Source organism: Xenopus laevis, chromosome 2S (genome assembly GCF_017654675.1).
Source record: "Xenopus laevis strain J_2021 chromosome 2S, Xenopus_laevis_v10.1, whole genome shotgun sequence".
NCBI lineage: Eukaryota > Metazoa > Chordata > Amphibia > Anura > Pipidae > Xenopus > Xenopus laevis.
Genome location: NC_054374.1, coordinates 69,531,741 through 69,557,231, shown reverse-complemented (window position 1 = coordinate 69,557,231; position 25,491 = coordinate 69,531,741). Strand labels below are relative to the sequence as shown.

General features: G+C 36.3%; 1 protein-coding gene across 9 annotated transcripts in view; it reads right to left on the bottom strand.

The window, feature by feature from the left end:
• The window catches only part of eya3.S (EYA transcriptional coactivator and phosphatase 3 S homeolog), a 68,783-nt gene that overhangs the window by 6,000 nt on the left and 37,292 nt on the right, over nt 1-25,491 (bottom strand). For 4 of the 9 annotated variants that reach the window (XM_041583933.1, XM_041583932.1, XM_018249477.2 and 1 more), the window contains 14 exons: nt 23,129-23,175; nt 22,617-22,660; nt 21,042-21,124; nt 20,841-20,904; nt 16,364-16,506; nt 16,018-16,146; nt 15,433-15,518; nt 12,200-12,377; nt 9,927-10,066; nt 8,762-8,845; nt 6,194-6,283; nt 4,431-4,489; nt 2,896-3,056; nt 2,390-2,504 (listed from right to left, as the gene is read on the bottom strand). In XM_041583933.1, the coding sequence (XP_041439867.1) occupies nt 2,390-2,504; nt 2,896-3,056; nt 4,431-4,489; nt 6,194-6,283; nt 8,762-8,845; nt 9,927-10,066; nt 12,200-12,377; nt 15,433-15,518; nt 16,018-16,146; nt 16,364-16,506; nt 20,841-20,904; nt 21,042-21,124; nt 22,617-22,645 (1,361 nt within the window). In that variant the 5' untranslated portion in view covers nt 22,646-22,660; nt 23,129-23,175. The remainder of the gene's footprint in view (nt 1-2,389; nt 2,505-2,895; nt 3,057-4,430; nt 4,490-6,193; nt 6,284-8,761; nt 8,846-9,926; nt 10,067-12,199; nt 12,378-15,432; nt 15,519-16,017; nt 16,147-16,363; nt 16,507-20,840; nt 20,905-21,041; nt 21,125-22,616; nt 22,661-23,128; nt 23,176-25,491) is intronic. The other 5 variants (XM_018249475.2, XM_018249474.2, XM_018249473.2 and 2 more) reach the window with 2 other exon arrangements.

Sequence of the window (25,491 nt, the reverse complement as noted above, 5' to 3'; positions counted from 1 at the left end):
TAAACGGTGAGTTCTGATGTCATTTCTGTCACATGACTCATTGAAATTTGTGTATTATAATAAATAAAGTACCCGCAATTGTAAAATATGAGGATATTAGAAGTTACCTCGGAGTTCCATGACCTGTATAAAAACACTCGGCCTTCGGCCTCGTGTTTTTATATGGTCATGAAACTCCTCGGTAACTTATAATATCCCTATATTTTACAATAGGGGGTACTTTATTCACTATATATATATATATATATATATATATATATATATATATATATATATATATATATATATATATATATATATATATATATATATATATATACATACATTGTGATTTGTATCTAAGAATGTTGTGTAATTACATATTAGATAGTATCAGGACATAAAGACAAGCTTCAAAGACACCCAATGTAGCATACAGTTGTTAAATCCCCTCCCCTTTGACCAGGGGCATCTGGAAAAGCAAACCTTCCTGTCTACACACTGCCTTTCCCCATTCAATTGTCCTGATTCTGGAATGAACTGCCTCAGGAATCCATACCCTACCCCCCAAGATTAATGTATTGTTCACTGACCAATCAGAACCTGACATGTACTTATGGTCAGTCTATAGCAGTGGTCCCCAACCAGTAGCTCGTGAGCATCATGTTGCTCTCCAACCCCTTGGATGTTGCTCTCAGTGGCCTCAAAGCAGGTGCTTATTTTTGAATTCCAGGCAAGTTTTGGTTGTATAAAAAAACAGGTGCACTGTCAAACAAAGCCTCAATGTAGGTTGACAATCCACATAAGGGCTACTAAATGGCCAATCACAGCCCTTATTTGGCATCCCAAGAACATTTTTCATGCTAGTGTTGCTCCCCAACTCCTTTTACTTCTGAATGTTGCTCACCGGTTCAAAAGGTTGGGGATCCCTGGTCTATAGGTTAATACAATAGGCTTAGTTAGTCAGAGAGTGCAGAGAGTTCCTGCAGTGAAGCTATAGATGACAGACCTAATGGAAGGATGAGTATCAGAAAGGCAGTGGATTTAGATCCAACATATACATATTTGTAATTGTCTTTGTAACTATTTGTTATACATTCGATGTAGTAACTTGTTTTATGTGTATTATTTTTGTAGATATGTGTCAAAAGTTATTGTAAATAAATATATATACTTTGATTGAACTCTCTCTTTCGTTTAAGAACCCTTATAACCAGGAATACTTATGTACATGTGTATATGAGAATAAATATACATATTTACATAAATATATCCTTGGTCAACAGGAAGGACAAAATATAACAACTGTTGCAAATGCCCTTAATAATATTTAGGGGATTGTGCATTCAAATATACATTGTGAAAGTATGTTTGGCTTGAGATCCCTATGTTCTTGGGACTCCAGATATTGTTCCATTAAAGTTTTAACCTGTTTTGAAACACTTAAAAATATGTTGAATAATGCTGGGAGTGGTAACATCTGAGGACCTAAGGTTAAGAAACAGAGTTTTAGGCAAAATCTGCAGCTAAATTTATATAATTTAATTTAATGTAGCAGGTTTTTGATACCATTGAGCACTTAATATGTTAAAACATAGAACACATGTGCTTACCGGAGGTCATTATGTATATCTTTTCATTTACCACCAATAATGATCTTATTTTGCAGACTTCATTAAAGTAATTATTTTAATGCAATCAGGCCCTCTATATGTAAATAATTAGCCCACTACACGTAATAAGTTGGACAGCACTGTCCTACCTAACACCAGGGCCGGATTTACATAGCAGGCACCTCTAGGCCCACTGTCGTTCGTCAAACCGTCCCCTCTCTTTTATTCATTAAAATTTTCATCATCGTGTCCACAGAACTTGGGATTGGTGCACAGGAAATGTTAAAAACTATTGTATCTCCTGCGCATCCCCAGTGTTTCTGAACCAATGTGGGTGTGGTTGGGCAGCATGTCGCCCCCTGAAATCCTGCCTCCCTAGGCCCGGGCCTTGGAGGCCTCTCCACAAATCCGGGCCTGCCTAACACACAACCACTAATCCTAAAGCCTACTAAATGATTACAGCACCCAATCAGTATATTATTAGTAGATTGCTGATGCCTTAGACTTCTAGTGAACCTTCTTACATTAGTAAGTGTCTGCTACTGTTTTTCTCATGGCCTCTTAGATGAGGCAAGCACTAACTTTAAAATATTCCTATGAAGGGTAAGTAATGTAAGAGCAGAGTCTCCAAGACCAAAGTGTTGCCAGCCTGTATATCACTAAACCAAAATTTTCTACGTCTACAAAGGCTTTTGTGTTTGTAAGAAATGATGCATGCATTCATATTAAAAGGTTGCCGTTCTAATATATTATAGAAAATAATAATTTATTTTAACAGTGCAGACCCAGAGTCTTACCTGGATTGTAGAAGCAGTAAACACTTTAGAGCAGTTCCTAACCAGCCATCTGTCAGAGCCTCTATATTAGCTCTCAATCTCTGGAGAGAATCGCGCCGCTGCGGACTTAAAAGGCCTACAAAGAAGACAGCATAATGGTGCAAACAAGATGTAAGGTCTTAAGGTATGAAGATCCAAATTATGGAAATATCCATTATCCAGAAAGCCCCAGGCCCCGAGCATTCTGGATAACAGGTCCCATACATTTACAAAAAAACAAGTAAATGGAACAGTGAAAGTTCTGTCATGTATCTTGGGTATGGCTATCCCTTCTTCATAAGCACTGGAATGCAATATCTTTATAGCTACACAAATGAATCAGCAAGTAATGCCAGACTGATATAGGTAGAAATGTAGGTACTATGTGCCTGTGTTGGAGAAGTAACTACAAAAAGAATTGTTTAATAAACCTTTTAGTACTTTTAGTTTACTCAAGTAAAGAGAATTCTGATGCTCTGTTCACCTACCGCTAACATTGTTCTTGTATTTTTCATACACCTCTGTAACTTTTCGATATCGGAAAGCCAGCTTTCTCATCCAGTCCATGCCTCCCTGCACTCCAGCATTGGTGGTGTGATTCCTACCACCTGCTGTACCATTAAAACCATCCGTAGTAAAGCTGTAGTTACTAGAAAGAGAAGGAATTCTGCTCAGAACGTGATTTCCAAAAGCAGATTCCAACGCTTAGTATTCAGAACACTGCATAGAACAGCAGAGGGATAGCGCAGTAATGCTCACAAATGAATCGTTCCCTGAAATGAAGACTCTGCCTTTTTCTTAATTTTAGGATATGTAGCATGAACCGTGTTGTTTTCGGCAAGACTAAGGGCAGAGACAGACTGTCAGCTTCGGGGGGATTAGTCGTGTCTCCTCTTCTTCAGAGCGACAAATCTCCCTGAACTGCCTTCCTGCTGGCTAGAATGTAAATCGCCTAGGGGATGCCACTCAGAGCACTTCATTTCCCGAAGTCACCCAAAGTTCCCTCACGAGTCACCCAATGTTGCCTCACGAGGAAACTTCGGGCGACTTTGGAAAATGAAGTGCTCCAAGTGCCATCCCGCTGGCAATTTACATTCTAGCCGGCGGGAAGGCAGTTCGGGGAGATTATTCGCCCCGAAGAAGAGGAGGAGATTTGTTGCCGGACGACTAATCTCCCCGAATCTGACCGCGTGACTCTGCCCTTACTCTAAAATAAAACCAATATTAAAAATAAAAAACAAATATTCATATGGTAGAAATCAATTTAAGGGACCTCTCTTCATCCAATGATTACATAATGGATGCGTTTACTATTAAGGCCCAGGCCTACAGAAATAATGTAATGTTAAATTTGTTTTTGTATAGTTTTATAATTATGCTTTTAACGTGTATGATAACTTGTTTGGAAGGATAGGATAGATTTATTTAAGTCCATTTCCCCCCCCAAAGTCTATGCATATCCTCTTCAATAATTGCCAATGGTAACACCTGCTAGGAGTAGAAGAACCCTATGCAACATAAGCTTGGCAATAAAGTTTTTTCATTGATTTTCACCCGTGGTTCCAAAAGGCTTCCGTCAATTCACTTCCTAATGGGCCACAGAGAATAAAAGATGACAGATACTGCTTTATAGCAATTACATTTAAAAAATTACTCTAAAACCACTGGAAACTTGTAATGAATGCATGTGTAAATGTTGCTTACATGGATTTCATTTCTTTCATTTGGCAAAACTGACATCACAAGGGCAGTGGCATACGAGGAGATTATATGCCCAAAATAAAATCTCTTCTGCGGGTAAGTATGCTTCCTAGTTGGCAATAAAGTAAATTGCCAGCGTTTTGTTTTTGAGTTTCCACGCAAGTTGTTGCAGCATTACAACTCCCACTAATAAGTCCTGAGAGATGGCTCCAAAACCCTCTGGGCCCCTTGAGAACTAAGGTAAAGCAATATTGCTATAGAAGAAACTTGTGTAAAAAGTTAACACAAAATAGAAGGATCATAAAAAAGGAGGTTACTGTACCTTAAATCCTGACCATTGTCATCAGAAGCTACATCTTCCACATGAACCTGATCACACTCCTAGAAGAAGACATGTATACTAGAATTTGCATTGCAAAGTTAGGCAACCTGTTGCACAAACACTGTAAAATCAAAACAAAATCTGCTGCGCCATAAGTTACTAATTTTTTGCTCTCGGAAAATGGCACCATCCTTATTATATAACTTCATGAAAGGAGTCCTCGACTCAAAACTGGATTTTTGCAGAATTAAAGAAAATATGCTAAGTTATCTGAATGGCAGAATATTGTAAAAGCCTCATATAATATACAGGACTTCATAAAAAGTGAAGGGAAAAAAAACCTTTTAATTATGTCCTAATAAGTTTTTTTTACTTTTTAACAACAGCCTTCCTGTATATTATGGATATTGTTTGTACACACTATCCTGCATCATTAGTGACTAGCACAAGCAGAACTGAAGCATTCTTAATAATGAATAATACATAAGGGATTTTATAGGTCATCACAAATGTCATGTTAACCTTTTCAAGATTTGAGACCAATAAGCAGTACAGAAACCTTAAACTTATCTACTACCTGGAAATAGTGTGGAATATTACGACCATCCTGTCCCGTACAGAGACATATTTGTATACATAAAATAGCTCCTAAAACTATTTGTCTTCCTTTTTTTTTTTCATTTTCACCAGGAAAAGATGCAGCACTGGAAGAAATTACCAGTATTTTGCACCTTGTACATAAACAGGAAGAGAAGTGCAGTAACCAGAAACAGAACACTTGCTAAGTGGAATCAGGATACAAGAGAGAGGTTGTCTGGGGCCATGGAGACTACATTCAGGCCGACCTCTGTTCCACCTTGCTGCGTGTGACTGCACACAAGTGGAAGTGATTCAAATGAATGGAGCTGGGCATTGTTGCAGCATGCATGATGCAGCTCATTTATGACCCAATATGAGACAAGATAAGAGTATGAATTAAAGGAGAACTACAGCTTAACAAACAAGTAGGGTAGAAGGGCTGCACATTATGTTTTGAGATTCTGTACCAACCCATGGCAACCATATCCCTTTAGCAGAGAACATAAATGGATCTGACAATGCCCATTAGCTTCCTTTCTTCTCTTCTACTGATTCACTGCACATACTCTGTGCTGCTGTAATTTACCTGAGCTTAGGGGCTGACTCTCAACATACTGTATTTATAGAATATTAAAAGTCACAATATAAGGTTGATCAGAAATAAATTCAGATTCTCATTACATGCCAGCTCAGAAACCAGTGCAATTTGCACCAGAATAAGAATCAGTTCTGTAGCATCAGCTCCTATGACAGGCAAACTTAATTTTCTGCTGGATGATTTGTAAAGTTTTGTCCAAAGTTTATGGAGCATGTGCAGGGTGACTGACATGCCAAAATTCAAGATGATGCGTTCCCATGGCAATTTGAAAGCCGGGATCAGTACCATTATAGACATGCTGAACACTTAAGTTGGTGTGCATTAAGCTCAGTATTTAAAATATGGCAATTTAAGCCATATTTGTTTTTAGGGTTTGTTAATCATTAAACTATCTAATTCGATGTACAGTACCATAAAGACTAAAAGGTAATTTTTTTAAGGACAGCATTTTCTTTAAGCAAGCTTAATTGATAAACTCTGTTCAGTGGCATGCTATAGTGTATTCATGCAAGAAGTATCTGCATCTGTTACTCGTATAACAATAATAAAAGGAAAAAAAAATAATAAAGGAAACTACTCAACTCACTTCCAAGTCATTGAAAAACAAATGTGTATCTGCTACTTCAAAGATCATCTCTTCCATGGCCAAACCTGATTCAACCACCAATGTAGGGTCCTAACAAGACAAAAGTATGCAGAATGTTTATTAACAAGTTAAAATATTAAATAATTTGGCACAAAACACAGTGATCACCTTACACAAAACAATTTAAAAGTGTTTTGAACTTATACATGACAAAGGTCCATCGAGGATCCTATCTGAACTAATACCACACTGATTCCTGGTAGCCTAGCAGAAGTATTTTGGGGACACCTAAAAAAAAAATATGTAGAAAATGTAAACTATTTGGTTTCAAACTGGATATGGGAATAATGTAACAAAAAGTTCAAGGTTAGCACAAAGTCTAGAAGCTCGTGAAAACCAAGAATTTACTGGTCAGCTATCTGACAAAATTATCGGATTAATTCCTGCTCAAACTTTCATACTTGTTATATTAAACTGCATAACGGTACCATAAGGCCAGAGTTTCCCTTGTAGATTTAAAGTGGGTTAGAATTATTCCTACAAGGAAGTATGCACTTTAGTCAATGATGTCTTTAAGTTACTAGTAATTAAATACACTTCTGGGCAGTTATACAAAGCAGAAAAACAATACAGGTAAGGGACCAGTTCTCCAGAATGCTCAGGACCAGGTGTTTTCCAAATAAGAAGTCTGTCTGTAATTTTGATCTCCATACCTTAAGTCTACTAAAATATAATTTAAACATTAAATTACCCTTATAAGTAGTTGCTTCCCTTCCGGCTGGGTTATACTGTATTATGCTTTTTTCCGTCATGTGGAAAAACTGCCTATGTAATTTTGTTATTATTAAACGGACAACATCATGCTTTAACTGTTTTTCTGTATTACTACCTCATAAAAACAATGTTTAAGAAAGTTAAAAAGAAAAGGGCAGCACTCGGGTAGTTTAGTAGACTGCATGCACAAATGTGTTTGTTTGCAGAGCTTAAATGGCTAGAAAAGAAGGGGAGCCGAGTGTTAAAACTGCTAACACCAGAGACATATAGTGGGTTAACCAGACATAATTTCTACATGAAAAAACTTTCATCGATAATTACTATTTCAAATGTTTAACATAATATTTATTACGCAAGTAATAAACACATTGGGGAGCAAAATCAAGGGGTGTAACACCAGTCATAGTGGATGATCTGGGAATATTTGAATCCATGGTATAGCATAAGAATAATGTCACATGACAGCCAAGCCAACCTAATGCTGGATTTTAAATACATTAAAAGGGGTCTGCTAAGTTTGTAATCATTATGTATTTTGGTGGAGAACCTCTCATACAGGTGCAAGAACATTTGCCACTACCTATCATGTGCATACCATGAAACTACAATAGACTGTAGGAAACCTGAGCCATAGGAAAATAAGATATTGTTATGAATGTATTCACGGATAGACTTGGAGGCTTATTTATTAAAGGTTGGATTTTAGTGGTTTAAAAAGGTTTTTTGAAAGCACAACTAAACTCACAAATTCTTGAGATTTATTATAAAATCCAAATAATAGAAGTATGAACAAAAAAAAGCGATGAATGATGGACTAAAAATTACAAATACCTTGAAAAATTTGCTGTTTTTTGGACTATTTTTAGTAGAGGGAAAATCTGAAAACCTTTAATAGTCCGATTTGATTTAAAATGGTACAATAGGATCAGAGAAGCTCCCAATGACTTCTATAGCATCTCAACAACTCTTGGTAAAGTTTTGCCTTAGAGGTTTTCAAGTTTTTTTTTACTTGAATGGGTTGTTCACCTTCAAAACACTTATTTCAATTCAGTTGTTTTAGATTGTTCCCTAGAAATACTTTTTTCAATTACTTTCCATTATTTATTTTTTACTGGCAGCTCAGTAATTCAGGCGCAGACTCTGAACAGTTACAATTTTGCAACATTTAGTTGATACATTTCTCTGGAGTATTAGCAACTATTGTATCAATTCTAACAACTGCCTGTAATGAAACCCAGAGATTCTAGCAGGGACATGTAAGAAATGTATTAACTAAATGTATCAATTTAGAACAGTTTACAGGGTCGGCGACCCCCCCCCAGAGCTGCTTCAGAAGGTGAAAATTGACACATAGAAAATTGAAAGTCATTGTAAAAAGTCGTTATTTCTGGTGATCTGTCGGAAAACAACTAGTTGTTTGAAGGCGAACAACCCCTTTCGAGTTTATTATAAACATAGAAAAACTAAGAATTTTTAGAGATTTGTGGAATAATTAGAAATTCGATTGTTAGTAAATGACCCGCTTATTTGTAGTTTGGGTTTATCCAAGTAATTCTGGTCCAGGTCCAGGAACATATTTGTACCAAATCTGAGGGAGTTGTCAAATCACTTCCCTGTGTGAGCATCTTTTCTGAGGATAGCAGTTTTAAAGTTGGAATCACAAAGGTTGTCCATATTTGCAGAGATTCACATCACCCACTATGAGAAGCAAACAGCAGCAATAATCTACCACGGTCACAAACACTAAAACCCATAGGGATGTGTATATTTCTTATTGGATCCCATGGTCGGTACCTTTCCATACTTTTGTGCATATGACCCGGTGAGCAGAGAGTGAAAGATGATAATGGTCTCATCCAAGTCCCACAAAAATACACGCTGGGGAAACAAAGAGAGAAATATGCCAACAAATCCTTCTCATGAACTGAAAACACAGGCATACAAAATAAAAAGCATGGTGAGAGCAGAGAAATCAGAGCTGAAAGTGAGTGCAAACTAGCCAAAATAAACAGATGTATTTTCATGCTGTAAATGGTCTGTCCCACAGGAGATCAGAATGCTAAAGGACAAGATAAAAACAATACACTAAAATACACATTGAGAGCTTGACAAAGGAGATTTAAAGACCCTCCAGCTTTTTATTTTAAATGGGGCACCATTATTCTGACCTCCAAGACTCTCACTAACCTAATTCATTGTAAAATGCAGACTCATTTCCAAAAAAAATGACCTGTGGTCCTGGGCCAGTCTGCATGAACCCGATCACTGATCACATGATCCAAGAAGGGGATGACCTAAGATGGCACAGCAAACAACACTGCATAGCTCTGCATTTCTTTCTCCGCAATTCAGGGCACAGTACTCTATGCGTATAGGTGCTGCATTTAATAAAAGTAACAGCCAGCTTTAATTATGGACAGGCTGCAACACTGGTTTCTGCACAGTTATGCCATTATTTCAGCATTAGCCCTATGTTAAATATATCATATTTTGACAAATGCTGTGTCTGCACACACTGAGGTGGCTGATTTATAAACAGAATTCCAGACAATCACATTGTTGGATACTTTAATAAAAGTTATTTATTTGTACAAGTTGTAAAGTGTCCAGAGATTTGGTCTTTCTTAGGCTAGAAGCCCTAACAAGAACTGAAACACTGGGCAGTTGGCAATGTGTGTGAATAAAAGTCTTTTGCTGAAGTATCCTATGGAGTGCTGTTCTGGAATTAGATTGGTATGTACCGTACCATTTGAATATGAACCCTGCAAATATCCCATTTAACCTCCCATCGTTGTATTATATAACCAAATCGGTAACTTAATGGGAAATCAAACATTGAAATCAACACTGTCATTTTGGAATATACTTTTTAAAATTTTTAAATATAGATGTAAAAACATTGCTATTTTCATGCTGTTTTTTTTTTTAAGATTTGGAAATCATGTGAACATATACACACCTCAAGATCGCCGTGTTGTGGTGAGGAGGCATCTGCTTTCTTACCCTTCCCTCTGTTCTTAACTGGCACAGCTTTCTTATTTTGCTCTTCAGTTTCCTGGCTGCCCATTGCTCTCATCATAGGTTGCCCAGCAGCATTGTCTGAAACAGAAAACAAGAGAGACTTGCGGTCAACAGGACACTACAGCTTGCCTGTATAAAAACAACAAAGGCTAAACTCAAATTTAATAAATGGAAAATAAATTGGATATTAATGCAATATTTGTTTAGGCCTTTTTATTCTCTGGGTCTGACAATTAAAATAGAAGTCAATTCTTCTCCACATCTCTAAATCAGCACTACAACTTCAACGCTATTTTAGGAGTCACGAGCCATGAGTGACCAGACACAGACACACACACACACATACACACACACACACACACAGACACACACACAGACACACAGACACACACACAGACACACACACAGACACACACACAGACACACACACAGACACACACGCTTTTTATAGCCATTACATTTTAAAACACCTTTAAAACCGTTGAAAAAGCTTCAATGGTAGCCTTTAAGCAGATAAATAAAACAAGATCAAGATGATCAGATCAAGTAGAGAGACTTCAAATACAAGAATCCACCACTTCACAAGGGAAAAAAGTGAGGTAGGGGGTTGGGAAACTTGTTCTTGTATATAACACAGACAGACTGTAAAGTGTCTATGTTTAAAAAAATGTATTTAATTTTGAAAGTTCACTGTATGCACGAACTCATGTCAAAAAGAGGGGGTATATTCTCTTTTTGATGTATCAAATTATCAGATCACAGTGATCTGTGTACTGAGCTGCTACTGAGAAAACAAGACATTCATTTTTAAAATTACATTTTGAAAACATTTCAAAAATAGAAATTTTATTTTTACTACTGTATGATCAGAAGCAAAGGTTAAATGCAAATAAATTATACTTTAATGCGTTATGACATTAAAATGACAAGTGTAGACTGGCTGTGTATCCATCAGACACTACAAAATTGACCATGAACAGGCAGATTTTTTAGCCAAGTGATGAACAACCAGACCAGCTGAGCTACAGCTAAATTGCCAAAAAGCACACAAGCTCATCTGAACCTTAAGGATGGACAAATAGAAAGGCACAGCTAAAGCAGTGACCTCTGCTAGAAGCAGCTCTTTACACACACCGGTCCTCAGCAAAATGGATTGTAAATTATCTCCCAGCAACTTGGACCAACTTGAATGTACTATTCCACAACAACACAGGTGTGTGGCTTTGTGTGTCACATGCCTTCTATTATTTTTTTCTGTACTCATTGATAATGGATTACTTTTGTTTAAATTAACTTTACCAGTTTGGTTTTACCAAGTAATACAATTTTTAGGATGTTTGAGTAAATTTAGTTTTTAACAATTTTCAAATGTAGCAATTAAAAGAGAAGAAAAGTAATTTAATACTTGGGGGTGCCAAAAGTTAGACACCCCCAAAAGGGATTGTTTTTACTTACTTGACACTCTGGTCCGGTGCTCCTATCAGCAGCACAGGCCCGAGGTTTTTCCAGCAAGCACCACAGAGCGATCCTCTTCCTGCTTTTCGCTCTTCAAATTTCCCGGGGTAGACACATGTGCAGTAGAACAAAATAGACTTTTTCGTTGAAGTTTGGCTTTTCCATTCTACTGAGCATGTGCAGCCACGAACTGAAAGAAGAAGCAAGAAGAAGCAGGAAGAGGATCACTCCATGGTGTTCACTGCAAGAACCTTGGGCTGTTGCCGTTTTCTGCTGATAAGGAGCAGCAGCAGCCTGGAGTATCAGGTAAGTAAATATAATCACTTGGGATGCCTAATTGTTGGCACCCCAAGTATAAAATTACTTTCCTTCTCCTTTAAGGCTACACATAAGGAGATTGCCAATCACATTTATAAAAAGTTTCTGTAATCTTTTACATATGTAAATAAAAGCTGGTGTAAACTGTTGTCTGGATATATGACTGGATATAAAATTAAACAAAGGCTACATGCTAACATACGACTGTTTCTTTGGTATTTTTGGTGTCTAAGCTATGCAATCAAAAGTGGCCTACAAGCCAGGAATGCAAAAATAAGCATCTGCTTTGGGGTCAATGGGTGCAACATCCACGAGGTTGGTGGAACATTTTGCTCATGAGCCAATGGTTGGGTTCCACTGGTGTATAGCAATACTGTTCAGAAACTGATGGGCAGTACTCAATGAAAGCATGAGCAAGGAGGACAAGTAGTAACTCACCAGCTAGTGGCCGCTGAGATGCCTGTGCTGGCACTGTGTTTTCTGATTTATCAGTAGGAAACAATGGCGTAGCAGAGTTGGCCTCTGCATTACTGGAGGATGCTGCTGATGGGAAACCTTGATTTGGGTAACACTGTGGATATTGATTTTGCCCAAGAATTGTGTATGATGGGTACTCCTACAAACATGGGAAAGGAGAGGAATAATGTTGTAACAAATAAATTTGTACATAACGTTCACTTCATTCTATTCTAAACTCTGACTAAAAGACATTGGTACAGATGACTTTGCATATAAAGCCTTATCTACATTATCTATGTTTATAATTAGAATGAAAAAATGCAGAGAATGCCTAGAATATTTTCTTTTCTGATTGGAAAACCCTACAGTGTATTCAGAATGGTTTGTTTCCTAAATGTAGTCTTAAAAAATGTGGTTTAGCAGTTTGTCTGATTCTGCTAACATTACAAAACCATTTGGGGATACAGTGGTGCTTGAAAATGTGTGAAACTCTTAATATTTTCTATATTTTAATATGAATGTGACCTAAAACATCATGTGATTTTCAAACAAGTCCTAAAAGTAAATGAATTAAGACAAAACAAATGTATTTATTGGAAAAAAATAACATACAGTATCTGCATATGGCAAAAGTAAGTTAATCAGTAGGATTATCATATAATCATATAATATATATTTGAAGGTAAAATCAGAGTCTGATGTTTTCAGTCAATAGGATGACAATCAGGTGTAAGTGAGAGATCCTGTTTTATTTAAAGAACAGGCATCTGGCAAATAAACTCAACAAATCTGTGGATGTGTATCATGGCAACAAAGAAGGTGCCTGAGGACCTCAGAAAAAGTTGTTAATGCCCATAAACCTGGAAAATGTTACAAGACTCTCTCTAAAGAGTTTGGACTCCACCAATCAACAGTCAGACAGTTTGTGTACAAATGGAGGAAATTCAAGACCATTGATCCCCTACCCAGAAGTTGGTGACAATTAACTATAACTCCAAATGCAAGGTGTCTAAAAGTCCAAGAGGTTACAAAGGAACCCCGGGTAACAACTAAGCAAATGAAGGTCCCATATTGGTGAATGTTGATGTTCATTAGTCCACCATCAGGAGAACACTGAACAGCAATGGTGTGTATGGCAGGATAGCTAGGAGAAAGCCACTGCTCTCCCCCAAAAATATTGCTGACCATCTCCTGTTTGCTACAGATCATGTGGACAAACAAGATCCAGATAGTGGATGGATGAAGCTGAAATAGAACTTATTGGCTTACATGAGAACCGTTACATTTGAACCTTATACCTTCTAAAAAACATGGATGTGGAGTGTTCTGGTTTGGGCCTGTTTTGCTGCATCTGGGCCTGGACGGCTTTCTAATCATTAATGGAACAATGAATTCTGGAGCATACCAGAAAGTTCTAACTGCAAATATCAAGACAACAGTCTGTGAACTGGATTTTAAGAGACAGTGGGTCAAGCAGCAAGACAACAATCCTAAACACACCAGTAGTTTTACCAAAGAATGGTTAAAGAAGAATAAAATGAATGTTCTAAAATGGCCAAGTTCAAGTCCTGACCTTAATCCAGTTGAAATGTTGTGCAAAGGCCTAAAGTGACCAGTGAGGTAACCCAGCAACATCCAAACAGCTGAAGCGGTTCTGTACGGAGGAATGAGCTAAAATTCTTTCTAAACATTTAGTTGCAGTTATTGTTATACAAGGGGTTCACACCAAATACTAAGCGAAAGTTAGATGTCATTGAATCTTTATTTATTTTTATTTTTTTTCAATAAATACATGACCAAATACGATCATTTCAGTTTCATTTTCAGTTTCAGTTTTCTTCAAATACTTTTAGGACTTGTTTGAAGACAAGATATTTTAGGTTGCATTCATATAAAAATATAGAAAATTTTAAAGAGTTCATAAACTTTCAAGCACAGCTCTATATGACACCTTGTGGGAAGTCAGTCATTCCAAACTGAAATGAATGTATTGTGGACAGGTAGGGTTGCCAACTTTTCTGGAAAAAAAAATACCGGCCTTCCCATATATTTATCTTTTTTTCCTATTAATAACATTGCGATCAGCCATAATTTTTACCGGCCAGGCCAGTAAAATACCGGCTAGGTGGCAACTCTATGGACAGGGCTTTTGCACTGCACGGTACAGGTTCCTTTATCTGGAAACCCGCTATCCAGAAAGCTCTGAATTTTTGAAAGGTCATCTGCCATATACATCCAAATAATCCAAATTTTAAAATATGATTTTCTTATTCTCTGTAATAATAAAACAGTACATTGTACTTGATCCAAGCAAAGATATAGCTTGATCCTTATTAGAAGAAAAAACAGCCTATTGTGTTTATTTAATGTTTACATGATTTTCTAGCAGACTTCATTCAAATTACAGAAAATATACATTATCCGGAAAACCCCAGGTCCTGAGCATTCTGGATAACAGGTCCCATATCTGTATTTGAACTTTCAAACAATGGTCATTCAGGGGACTATAATGTTGGGCAGTTTACAGCCATCTTAAATATCACACAGCATATGGTATTGCTATTAATATAAGCACAATTTGCTAACATTTTCAAGAGCTGTCAGCACCAAGAAGTCATTTTGGCTCCATGCTAATGTAACTGTGACTTTGTGAGTAATTGGTATGCTAACATGGATACTTTCTCCAATAACAATAATTGGCAGACAAAACTCAGGCATCTCTGAGATATCAGTAACCCCATCTAAACATATACTTTAGCATTATCCTTTTGCTAAATTGTTTAAGACCGTTTTGATGATTATTAATGTGCTGTTCCATCAAAACAACAAATGTATGAGTAATTTGAACAGGACAAAGCGCACATACATTTACTTTGCAATCTGTGGTGGATTAATGAGATGTGAGGCCCCTAGGTTGCATCCACAGCCCCCCCCCCCTTCTAGGCTACTACTGGGCCTAGATTCATGTAGATCCAGGCACATGTGCACCCAAGTTCTCTACACTGGGTCAGGTTTGCCAGTGACATTGCTTGGTCTGCACGCATCCGGGCACTCGCATGCACACAACTCGCCTGCATTCTTCAGGTGCATCTGACTGGACCCCGCAGCACAAATGAAAATAAAAAAAATAAAACAGCTACTGGTTTTGTACACTACAAGGTTTACAATAAACAAACTAAAAAACCACTTAATGGGTTAAGAGTACTAGTCACCTGGCTTGAGATGCTGGTAACTGTTGGGATTGAAATATTTGCAATGGTTGAAGGGCTAGACATGGCACTGGCATTTGTTGATGAAGCTGCAATAAAAAAAAAATATAGATGCAATATACAATATTTTATAAGCATAATATATATAAATATTTCAGCATCTGCAGGATGACATGCCTTTTTAATTGTTTGTACAAATAAACACACACCACAACATTTAGAAAGACTGCAAAATGCTACCACACCGTTCACATGATTAGCACACCCACATGATCAACTGTACCACAGCTTATGAGTCTATATAAAAATGAAGATATACATACAGAAATAGGTCATACATAGATGGTGCTGTTGTGTTTTCATGGTGCCAATAACACCATCGTTCAAGTGAATTTCAGTTTTTTTTAGGAAGTGAAAGCTATACCTTATCTACCTAGCACAATGGATATGTATTTGATATTATAGTCATTGACCATTTCTCATTTGTCTGTTTGTATTTTTGTAACTTGTCGTGCCTGGTAATGATCTTCTTATGCCTCGGTCATGTTTTGGTTTTTTTGCGACATCCCTAAACAAGAATGGTTTTACCTTGCACAGGATATGAGTAGAGTACAGGACTGGACTGACTGCTGGTGACTCCTGATGAGGTTAGCGCAGCAGGTGGAGATGGTGTCTGAATTAATCCACTTTCAGATTTGATACCTGGCCATAAGGCTCCTAATAACAGAATTAACAGATAATAATTAGCAAATAATTTATACAAAAAAGTGTAATTGCTCATGATACTACAGGTATATTACTGTAGAGAAAGTATTTCTCTACAGTAAAAAGTATTAGTATCCCTAGCCACTCTTTGCCCCTCTCTTCTCTCTTAGTGGGTCACTAATCTTAACTCTTCTGCATTCAAAATATTCAGTGAAAGACTGTGGCTTACCAAAGGGAGGTAGACCATATGTTGGTGAAGCCTGAGGGTAAACGGTGTATGGCTGAGATGGCTGCAAAGTTTGATACTGTGTTTGCCCAGTATATGTTGCCACAGTTTCTGCTACTGGTACCGAGAGGATGTGGGTATATGATCTGTGCGGAATAAAAAATGGAAATATAAAACACACACCAAGGTAAATGCCACTGTTTGCTATATATATTCGAAAGCACATTTTAATTTACATTATGCCAAAATAATTTTGTCAGTTCTATTCACCAGCAAAATATTGAAACATCAGCCTAAGAAAAAAGTACACAGCCTTTTCTAACAGACAAATGGCAGTCATTCTTGGTATTCCATCAGTTTTCTAGGGTAACCATGCAGAAAACAAAACCTATTCAAAGGAACTAAACTATAAAAAATTAATATGGCTAGAAAATGCCAAATAAAATACTGGAATTACTGTACAAGCATCAGAAGGTTTAGCATTTCTAAAGCTGTGTCTAGAGTGCAAAACCCCAAAACATAATGTTCAACATTTCTGTCCTACTTTTTTAGTTAATCTTTCGTTCTCCTTTAAAGGGGATCAATCGCGAAAATGAAAATTGAATATAAGGTTCAGCTCACTGAAATAAGACACTTTCTAAATACAATCAATTAAAAATTATGTATCGTAGAGACAATAGATAAGGCACAACAAATTGATCGTTTCTTTACTGCAACAAAACAAGACTATTGCAAAAGCCTGGTTAACCCCACATTTGGCTTTTCCAGAAGTCAAAAATAGGATAGATAACGTATTTATCTAACGCTATGCTAATTTTTCCATGATAAACAGGAACAGTTCATGAAGGTTTGGGACCCATGGATACAATATTGCGATCCACATAAATTTGAATGGAATACTTTATCATATTAGAAGGTTTTCAACAATAATTGGAAATAATACTATGGGGCAGATTTACAAAGCTTGAGTGAAGGATTCGAATAAAAAAAACTTCGAATTTCGAAGTGTTTTTTTGGCTACTTCGACCATCGAATGGGCTAGTTCGACCTTCGACTACGACTTCGACTACGAATCGAACGATTCGAACTAAAAATCGTTCGACTATTCGACCATTCGATAATCGAAGTACTGTCTCTTTAAGAAAAACTTCGACCCCCTAGTTCGGCAGCTAAAAGCTACCGAACTCAATGTTAGCCTATGGGGAAGGTCCCCATAGGCTTGCCTGTGATTTTTTGATCGAAGGATATTCCTTCGATCGTTGTATTAAAATCCTTCGAATCGTTCGATTCGAAGGATTTAATCGTTCGATCGAACGAATAATCCTTCGATCGTTCGATCGCAGGATTTGCGCTAAATCGTTCGACTTCGATATTCGAAGTCGAACGATTTTAGTTCCTAGTCGAATATCGAGGGTTAATTAACCCTCGATATTCGACCCTTAGTAAATCTGCCCCTTATTGTATTGTACCAATATTATACTGACCAAGTAACATTAGGTGCAGTTAATGGAAGGATTATATCCTCCCCCCCTTTACATTTTTTTTTCTCTTTCTTTGCTGATATTTCATTGCTTATGCACAGTTGTATTCCCCCCCTATCCCCTACTTCCTACGTAATACGATTTTGTATAAATTGTTATGTGAAATACCTGCATCTTCTAAGACTCATGTAAAGAAATAATGAGTACGACAATTGTAACATATATTATGTTTATTGGAGATATGTAACGTTATATGTATTTTCAATTGTAAAAACAGAATATGATTTTAAATAAAATAAAAAAATATTGAAACAAAATAAAAAATGATTTATCGTTTAAGAAATAATCAAGTTACTCTTCAATATCTCACTCTCCACAACCTGACACTCTTCGTGCTTTCTTCATGCTGAGGTCTGAGTCAGATTTTGATTGACAGGTAGGTCTAATACGTCTTTTGGGGGGGGGACGACTCCCTTTCTTAGCAGAATAACTCAAATAACCAACTCCAGCACAAACAAAAGGTAACAAAACAACAGACTCTGGCAAACCCCCTACAAACAGAGAAACCGGGTTTCCATCAGAGACGGTTATTTTCGAGCACCTAGGTAATTGATGCAACTCCCTGAAGGATGTATTAGACCTCGCTGTCAATCAAAAACTTACTCCACCTTCTACATAAAGACAAAATGAAGAGAGACAGGTTGCTCAGAGGGGAAGAGTGAAGAGTAACTTGATTATTCCATAAATGGTACAGAAAGTACAGAAAGTTTATTATTTCAGCAAGATGAAGCTTGTATTACCGTATATACTCGAGTATAAGCCGATCCGAGTATAAGCCGAGGTACCTAATTTTACCTACGAAAACTGGGAAAACTTATTGACTCTAGTATAAGCCTAGACACAACTACAGCCCTGTCTCCCAGCAGCGCACCTTCCCCCAGGTGCGCTGCTGGGTTGATCGCTGACTCCCCCAGCGATCAACCGGACTTCTTTGCAAAGTTGATGGGGACAGAGAATTGTGCAGAGAGTGCTGTGTGTCATAAAACCATCACTGATCTTTCGTATAACCAACAGATGGCGCTGTGTGATATTGCCATCACTGTTAATCCTTTATTCAACCAACAGATGGCGCTGTGTGATATTGCAGTTACTGTTATTCTTTGATATAACCAACAGATGGCGCTGTGTGATATTGCAGTCACTGTTATTCTTTGATACAACCAACAGATGGCGCTGTGTGATATTGCAGTCACTGTTATTCTTTGATACAACCAACAGATGGCGCTGTGTGATATTGCAGTTACTGTTATTCTTTGATACAACCAACAGATGGCACTGTGTGATATTGCAGTCACTGTTATTCTTTCATATAACCAACAGAGGGCGCACTGTTATTCTTTCATAAAACCAACAGAGGGCATTGTGGGATATTGCAGTCTCTCCCCAAGTGAACTGTTGGTATAGAAATGATTAAAAGTGACTGCAATATCGGCTACTGCCCGCAGACCCGAGTATAAGCCGAGGTAGACTTTTTCAGCACATTTTGGATGCTGAAAAACTCGGCTTATACTCGAGTATATACGGTAAATTTTCATTTTCACAATATATCTCCTTTAAGCGCTCTGGCTTTATAATGTGATTTTGCTATATTGGATTTTTTTTCACATTTTAAGTGAGTTTTACAGAAGCCGAAAACAAAATGTGCAATATTTCTGCTCTTCTCCTTTAGTTAAGCTTTAATATTTTGGTATAACTTTGGTAAAAGTTGTATCCCTTCCAAGAAAATCTGTGGCAATAACCCATGTACCACCACTATATTTAATGGCAACATTTCTATTCATGGCATACACAACTTAAAAGGTTCCAGATAATACATCCTATACTTGTAATTATAACTGAGACAATGTATAGGATTTTTTCATACTGTTATTTTTTTTATTGGCCAGAAAACAAGGTAAAGTAGTATAAACTACTATTTAGAAATAAACTAAAGGCGATGGCTGCTTTGGGAAGGAAATTATATAAACTTTTGCATAAATGGCTTAGAATGACAATGACATAACTTAATATATAAATGGCTGATAAAGACTAAAAAGAGAAGAAAAAAAAAAAAGACCTTTTTTCCCTTGTTTTATTACAATACATTAACAATAAAGGCCAACTGCAAAAAAAAAAAGAAAAAAATCAAGACCGCATATAAAAAGCAAAACCCTGCATCTGTTATAATAGAAATATTCCCTAACGCTTAAGTATCATTTGTAAATATGCACAGAATCCAGCCATGGTTTAGAGCAGTGGTCCCCAACCAGTGGCTCGTAAGAAACACATTGAGCTGCGATCTCTTGGATGTTGCTCCCAGTGGCCTCACTGGCCACAAACAGTACAAGAAAGTATTACAGATAAAAAATTTAATTATTTTTTAAAATGTGGATAAAATGGAGTCTATGGGAGACTTTCTAGATAATGGGTTTCCTGATAACAGATCCCATACCTGTACTAAGAGGCAGATTTAGCAAAGTATGAAATTACAGTCCACCACAGTAAAATTCCACTGCTCTCATTATTTTTGGGAGATTTTATAAGAATTTATCAAATGGTGAAATCTCGGCCATAGATAAATACGCCTCCTAAAAATCCTAAAAGAATGAATAAAATGTAGTGACATTTAACTGTGGTGAGGTTTTATTTTAACTTTGATATATCGGCCCATAAACCTCCAGTGTTAGTGAGAAAAACACCTTTGTATAGATGTCAGTGTGAATCTCCCAACTTCTAAAACATTGAAATTACATAATTGAGTGAGACTGCAGGAGAAGGCATTTTCTCATGATAATGTGGCTCTCTGCCACTAAAACACTTGTATCTCATTGACTCTGATACAAAAGTATTTTCTGATACTTTGTCACTTGTGCAGCAGGAGACTGTGTGAGCACTCATTTTTTAAACTTACCATGTAAAAGATTTTAATGGCTTTCTTTATCATAAAAAAGTTGACTTACTTTGCAGGATAGATCTGTGAAGCATAGTCATTTGCACGTAGAATGTAATCGGCACAGGGTAGAACTGGGGAATGGAACAAAAATGTTTTTAAAAAAACTGTTTAAATCTTGATTTGAATCTAAATAAAAGCACTTAGCAAAGTTTGTTTATTTAGCATTCAGATGTGTATAGCTAAGCCGAAGAAAAACAAAAGAACTCACTTTCACTGGGCATAGTTTGGTTTGATGACATATTTGAAGATGGCTCTGCTTTTCTATCACTGCTTTCATTGTTGCCCACTTGACTGAAGAAAACAAAGTATGGAGAGCATTCAGCAAACATGCTGCTAGTCATGAAGACAGAACACAAAATGTGGCAGGTCCACTTATGATTGAAAAAATGTTACAATTACATTCGCGGTCATCCAATATAAGAATAGAGTAACAGAATAGTATATAACTAGCAAGTAGGAGCTGGGCACTTGCAGCCTAATTGTGCAATTTCCGACTCTTTCTTTTCATAATCACAGTTTCATTCTAATTACTTTTTTAAATGATGTATATGAACATATCAAGCACAGAATAGAAATCTTAAAATGACCTTAATTTTTGTGTTTTCGTAAATAAGTTTCAGAACAGCAAGATGCCTGCATGCCTTTTTCAGAACTGTTCCAAGAGAAGTCCTCAGAAACACTGCTACAGTTTATATAAAAAAGTTGTGATGTAGCCATGGAGGAAGTAATTAAGCTCAATAGGGGCTAATAGGCACACGTTTATACAGCAGATAATGTAGAATAGCTGTGTAGAATACAATGGTTTTAATTCTTAAAGAGGGGGAAAAACTGAGTCAAATGTTATTCATGACTCTACAGGACTGTGTAATGAAAACCTCTCTGATATAAAATAGGAAATTTGTTGCTAAAAATAGTTTATTTGAAAGTGTTGGATCAACAGACACGAACATTAAATTTGTTTTTTGATGTTACTGGTCCTGTACATGGAAAAAAATTCTCAAAGAAAAACATATCCAAAGAGTTTATATCCAAATAAGTGGCGTATTACAGACTCTCACAAAAATTGGCATATACATATCAATAAATAATTTCTTGTTAACATTTTTTGAGGGACCATTTTGTTATGATTTGTCACTCACTAATCACTTGATATAAAAAAAAAAAACACTGGGAACTTTATATATATTATAACTAGTGGAATACAAGAACTTGTAATATTGGCTGTGAATTAATGACAAGCTGTATATGCTGTAGGTGCAATTTTTTTTGCCACATATCTAAAAGGCATCTGGTTCTCTCTTCTAAATTAAACTGTAATCTATGTAAAATGTTGTTCCTGCTTCATTAGATTTAGTATAAACAATGGAAAAGGATAAAAATGGAAAAGGATAACTTAGTTTTCTGATGGATGGACAAACATACTCAACTGAATAATTGAAATTACTTTGAGAAGCTAAGTTACAAATAAGGGAATTGTCCAGTCTGCAATACACATACAAGACATGTAAAGAATGCGCAAGTGTGATTTTTTTTTTCCAGTGACTACAAAGCAAAACTGAACACTGCAATAAACGGAAGGTTTTCTATATTACCCAAAACTTTTATACCCAGCTTTATTTATATAGTATATAAAATATTAAAACTATATTTTCCTACTTCTAAATAAATACATTTGTAAACCTAGTGGAAGAGACAGTGGAATTATTAATTACACAACTAGACATAACTGTAGACACCGATTAACTACTCAAGCTACCAATGGAAAAAAACCCCACTATCTTACCTTAAACCCTCCTCTCCAGAATCCTGCATTTTGGGTTTCTTTACCTGCAAAATGTACAAGCAAAAATATTTCAAGAACAGTTTCAATTATATTCTTCTATGTTTTAAGCTCTAACTTCAAAATTCAGATACAAAACCAACAAAATATAAATTCACTACAACACATAAAAAAAAAAATCATTCATCATACCTAAATCCATACTGGGACAAGACAATTGTAGCAGATGAAATTATATTATAATATATATATATATATATATATATATATATATATATATATATATATATATATATATATATATATATATATATATATATATATAATATATTATTAGATATTGGTTTCCTAGCAAAGATTTCTAAAACATGAATGACAAATCTGTAGTAAGTTATGGCAATAGTGTGTAAAATTATCCTCACAAAATAGAACCCCTGAAGATAAACTACAAAACAAACAATATTTAAAACTATTAAAAAATCACAGCTTGAAGAAAAGAATATCTTGACCCCTACCTCTCAAAATATTCTGCGTCTTTGCAAGGTCTTAACTGTTGTTGCAGCTAAAGTACAGGCAGTTGTGAGAGAAATTTGAGACAGGAGATGAGTTAAGCCACACCAAGGTAACATGATACAGTTCTACCCCAAAATTTATTGTCACCCACAAAGAATAAGCAAACAAGAAAGGGTTTGAAGTGTTCTTTGCAGAAGTAATACAGGAACTGCAACGAGAAGGAAAGAGTGGCAAAAACGTGGTAATCTATTTAACAAGGGGTTTAAACAGAGTCTCTAGAAAATTCTCCTAAAAATACTGACAGCATATACTGGGTTGGTATTGCATAAGGGACCGTCCAATACTGCTGGCCACCAATACAGGGGCTTACTAGAAACCAGAAAGTGTGGCAAGACCTTAATTAAAAGACAAGTACACTCAGGACAAGTATATAAAGGACAAAGCAACTAAAAAGTTAAATGCATACCATATAAAAATGATGGAATAATGTGGTAGATTGTACCTACTTTTGCCAGCTTTCCTGTACAGCACATCTCAAACCACTTCAAAGAAGCTGACTGTATTTAACCACATGAAATAATTTCCCCAAAATAGGACCCCACACCCTGGCCATAAATCATGTCACAGGACTGTGCATCCTCACTGCACAAGAGACTCATGGCACCAAAGATGATTTGGCAGGTAAAGAAAGACATGCAATGTATGTAATCAGACACTCCGATGGTGATGATTCAGAGGGGGTGGGAAACAAATATGGGCAATTGCATAGTGCATGAAAATACCTTGGCATTGACACTTATGTTAAATGCACAGCCAGACTGATAATCTCTAACCTGCAGTCGTACTGATAAGGTCAGCACAATAACCGTTATTTATAATGTAATATTTGCCACAATGGCCAAACTCTGAGAAAGCAACCTGAATTAAACAATTACAATAAAAATTAAATCAAAACAATATAAAATAAAAAGTTATTTTAAAGATGAGAGGTGAGATTCTCAAAAGTTAAATTATGTCAAAGTAATTGCTACAGAACGTAGTATCATTATTTATCCCAAGGCAAAAACACTGGCAACATGCACGTCAAATGTCATTCTCACATGATTGAAAAATTGTGGACTGCAATAGTCTGTTTCTATTAGCAAATCATTTTACTATGTTTGCGAGTACCACATTGTTCCTTTCAACATATTGCACTATAATTAAGATCTTATAAGAAGGCGGGTGCAAAGTCTCTTATGCTTCCACCAACTCTCAGCATTTCAATTGCGTTGAGTTTCAAATTTCATATGAATATATGACCTTTATTCTAAAAGCTGCAGCACTGCAAAGCTCGGAGATTAATACTAAAAAAATAACCTTTTAAATAATTAAATTGTTTGCTAGTATCTCCTTCTTCCTAGGACTCCTTAACATGTGGTATATTTATTGCACTGTGTGTTCTCCCTATCATACATACAAGAACAACCACAAATAAAATGTACTAAATGCTTTCTCCTTTCCTTATTTGCAAATAATTAACAATATTTGCAGGGGATGGGACACAATTTTAACAATGTAAACAAGCAAGGAAAGGGACAGATGATATACAGTAACTGCTGAATACTTCAATATTGTAGGGCATTTATTAACCCTTTCTTCCAGTGCTTAAAATTGTGCTATAATGTTTATGAACCCATTAAAAGGTTTCTATATTTGTATATGTATGTGATCTAAAACACTCATTTTCAAACAAGTCCTAAAAGTAAATAAAACCTAGTTAAACAAGTGAAACAAAAATTATTATATTTGGGCATTTATTTATTGAAAAAAAAAAAAAAAAAGATCCAAAAACATATCGGTGTGGGGCAAAAGTAAGTGAATCCTTAAGATTATTTTATAATTTGGTGAAGGTGAAATCAGAGTCTGGTGTTTTCATTCAATGGGATAACAATCAGGTGTAAGTGAGAGACCCTGTTTTATTTAAAGAACAGGGATCCAGCAAAGCCTCATCACACATACAACACATTTGTGGATATGGATCATGGCTCAAACAAAGGTGGTGTCTGAGAACCTCAGAAAAATAGTTGTTGCTGCCCATAAAGCTGGAAAAGCTTACAAGACTCTCTAAAGCGTTTGTACTCCACCAATCAAAGTCATACGGATTGTGTACAAAGAGGAAAGTCAAGACCATTGTTACTAGGGATGCACTGAATCCACTATTTTGGATTCGGCCGAACCCCCGAAACCTTTGCAAAAGATTTGAATACTGAACCCTAATTTGCATATGCAAATTAGGGGTGGGAAGGGGAAAACATTTTTTACTTCCCGGTTTTCTGACAAAAAGTCACGCAATTTCCCTCCCAGCCCCTAATTTGTGTATGCA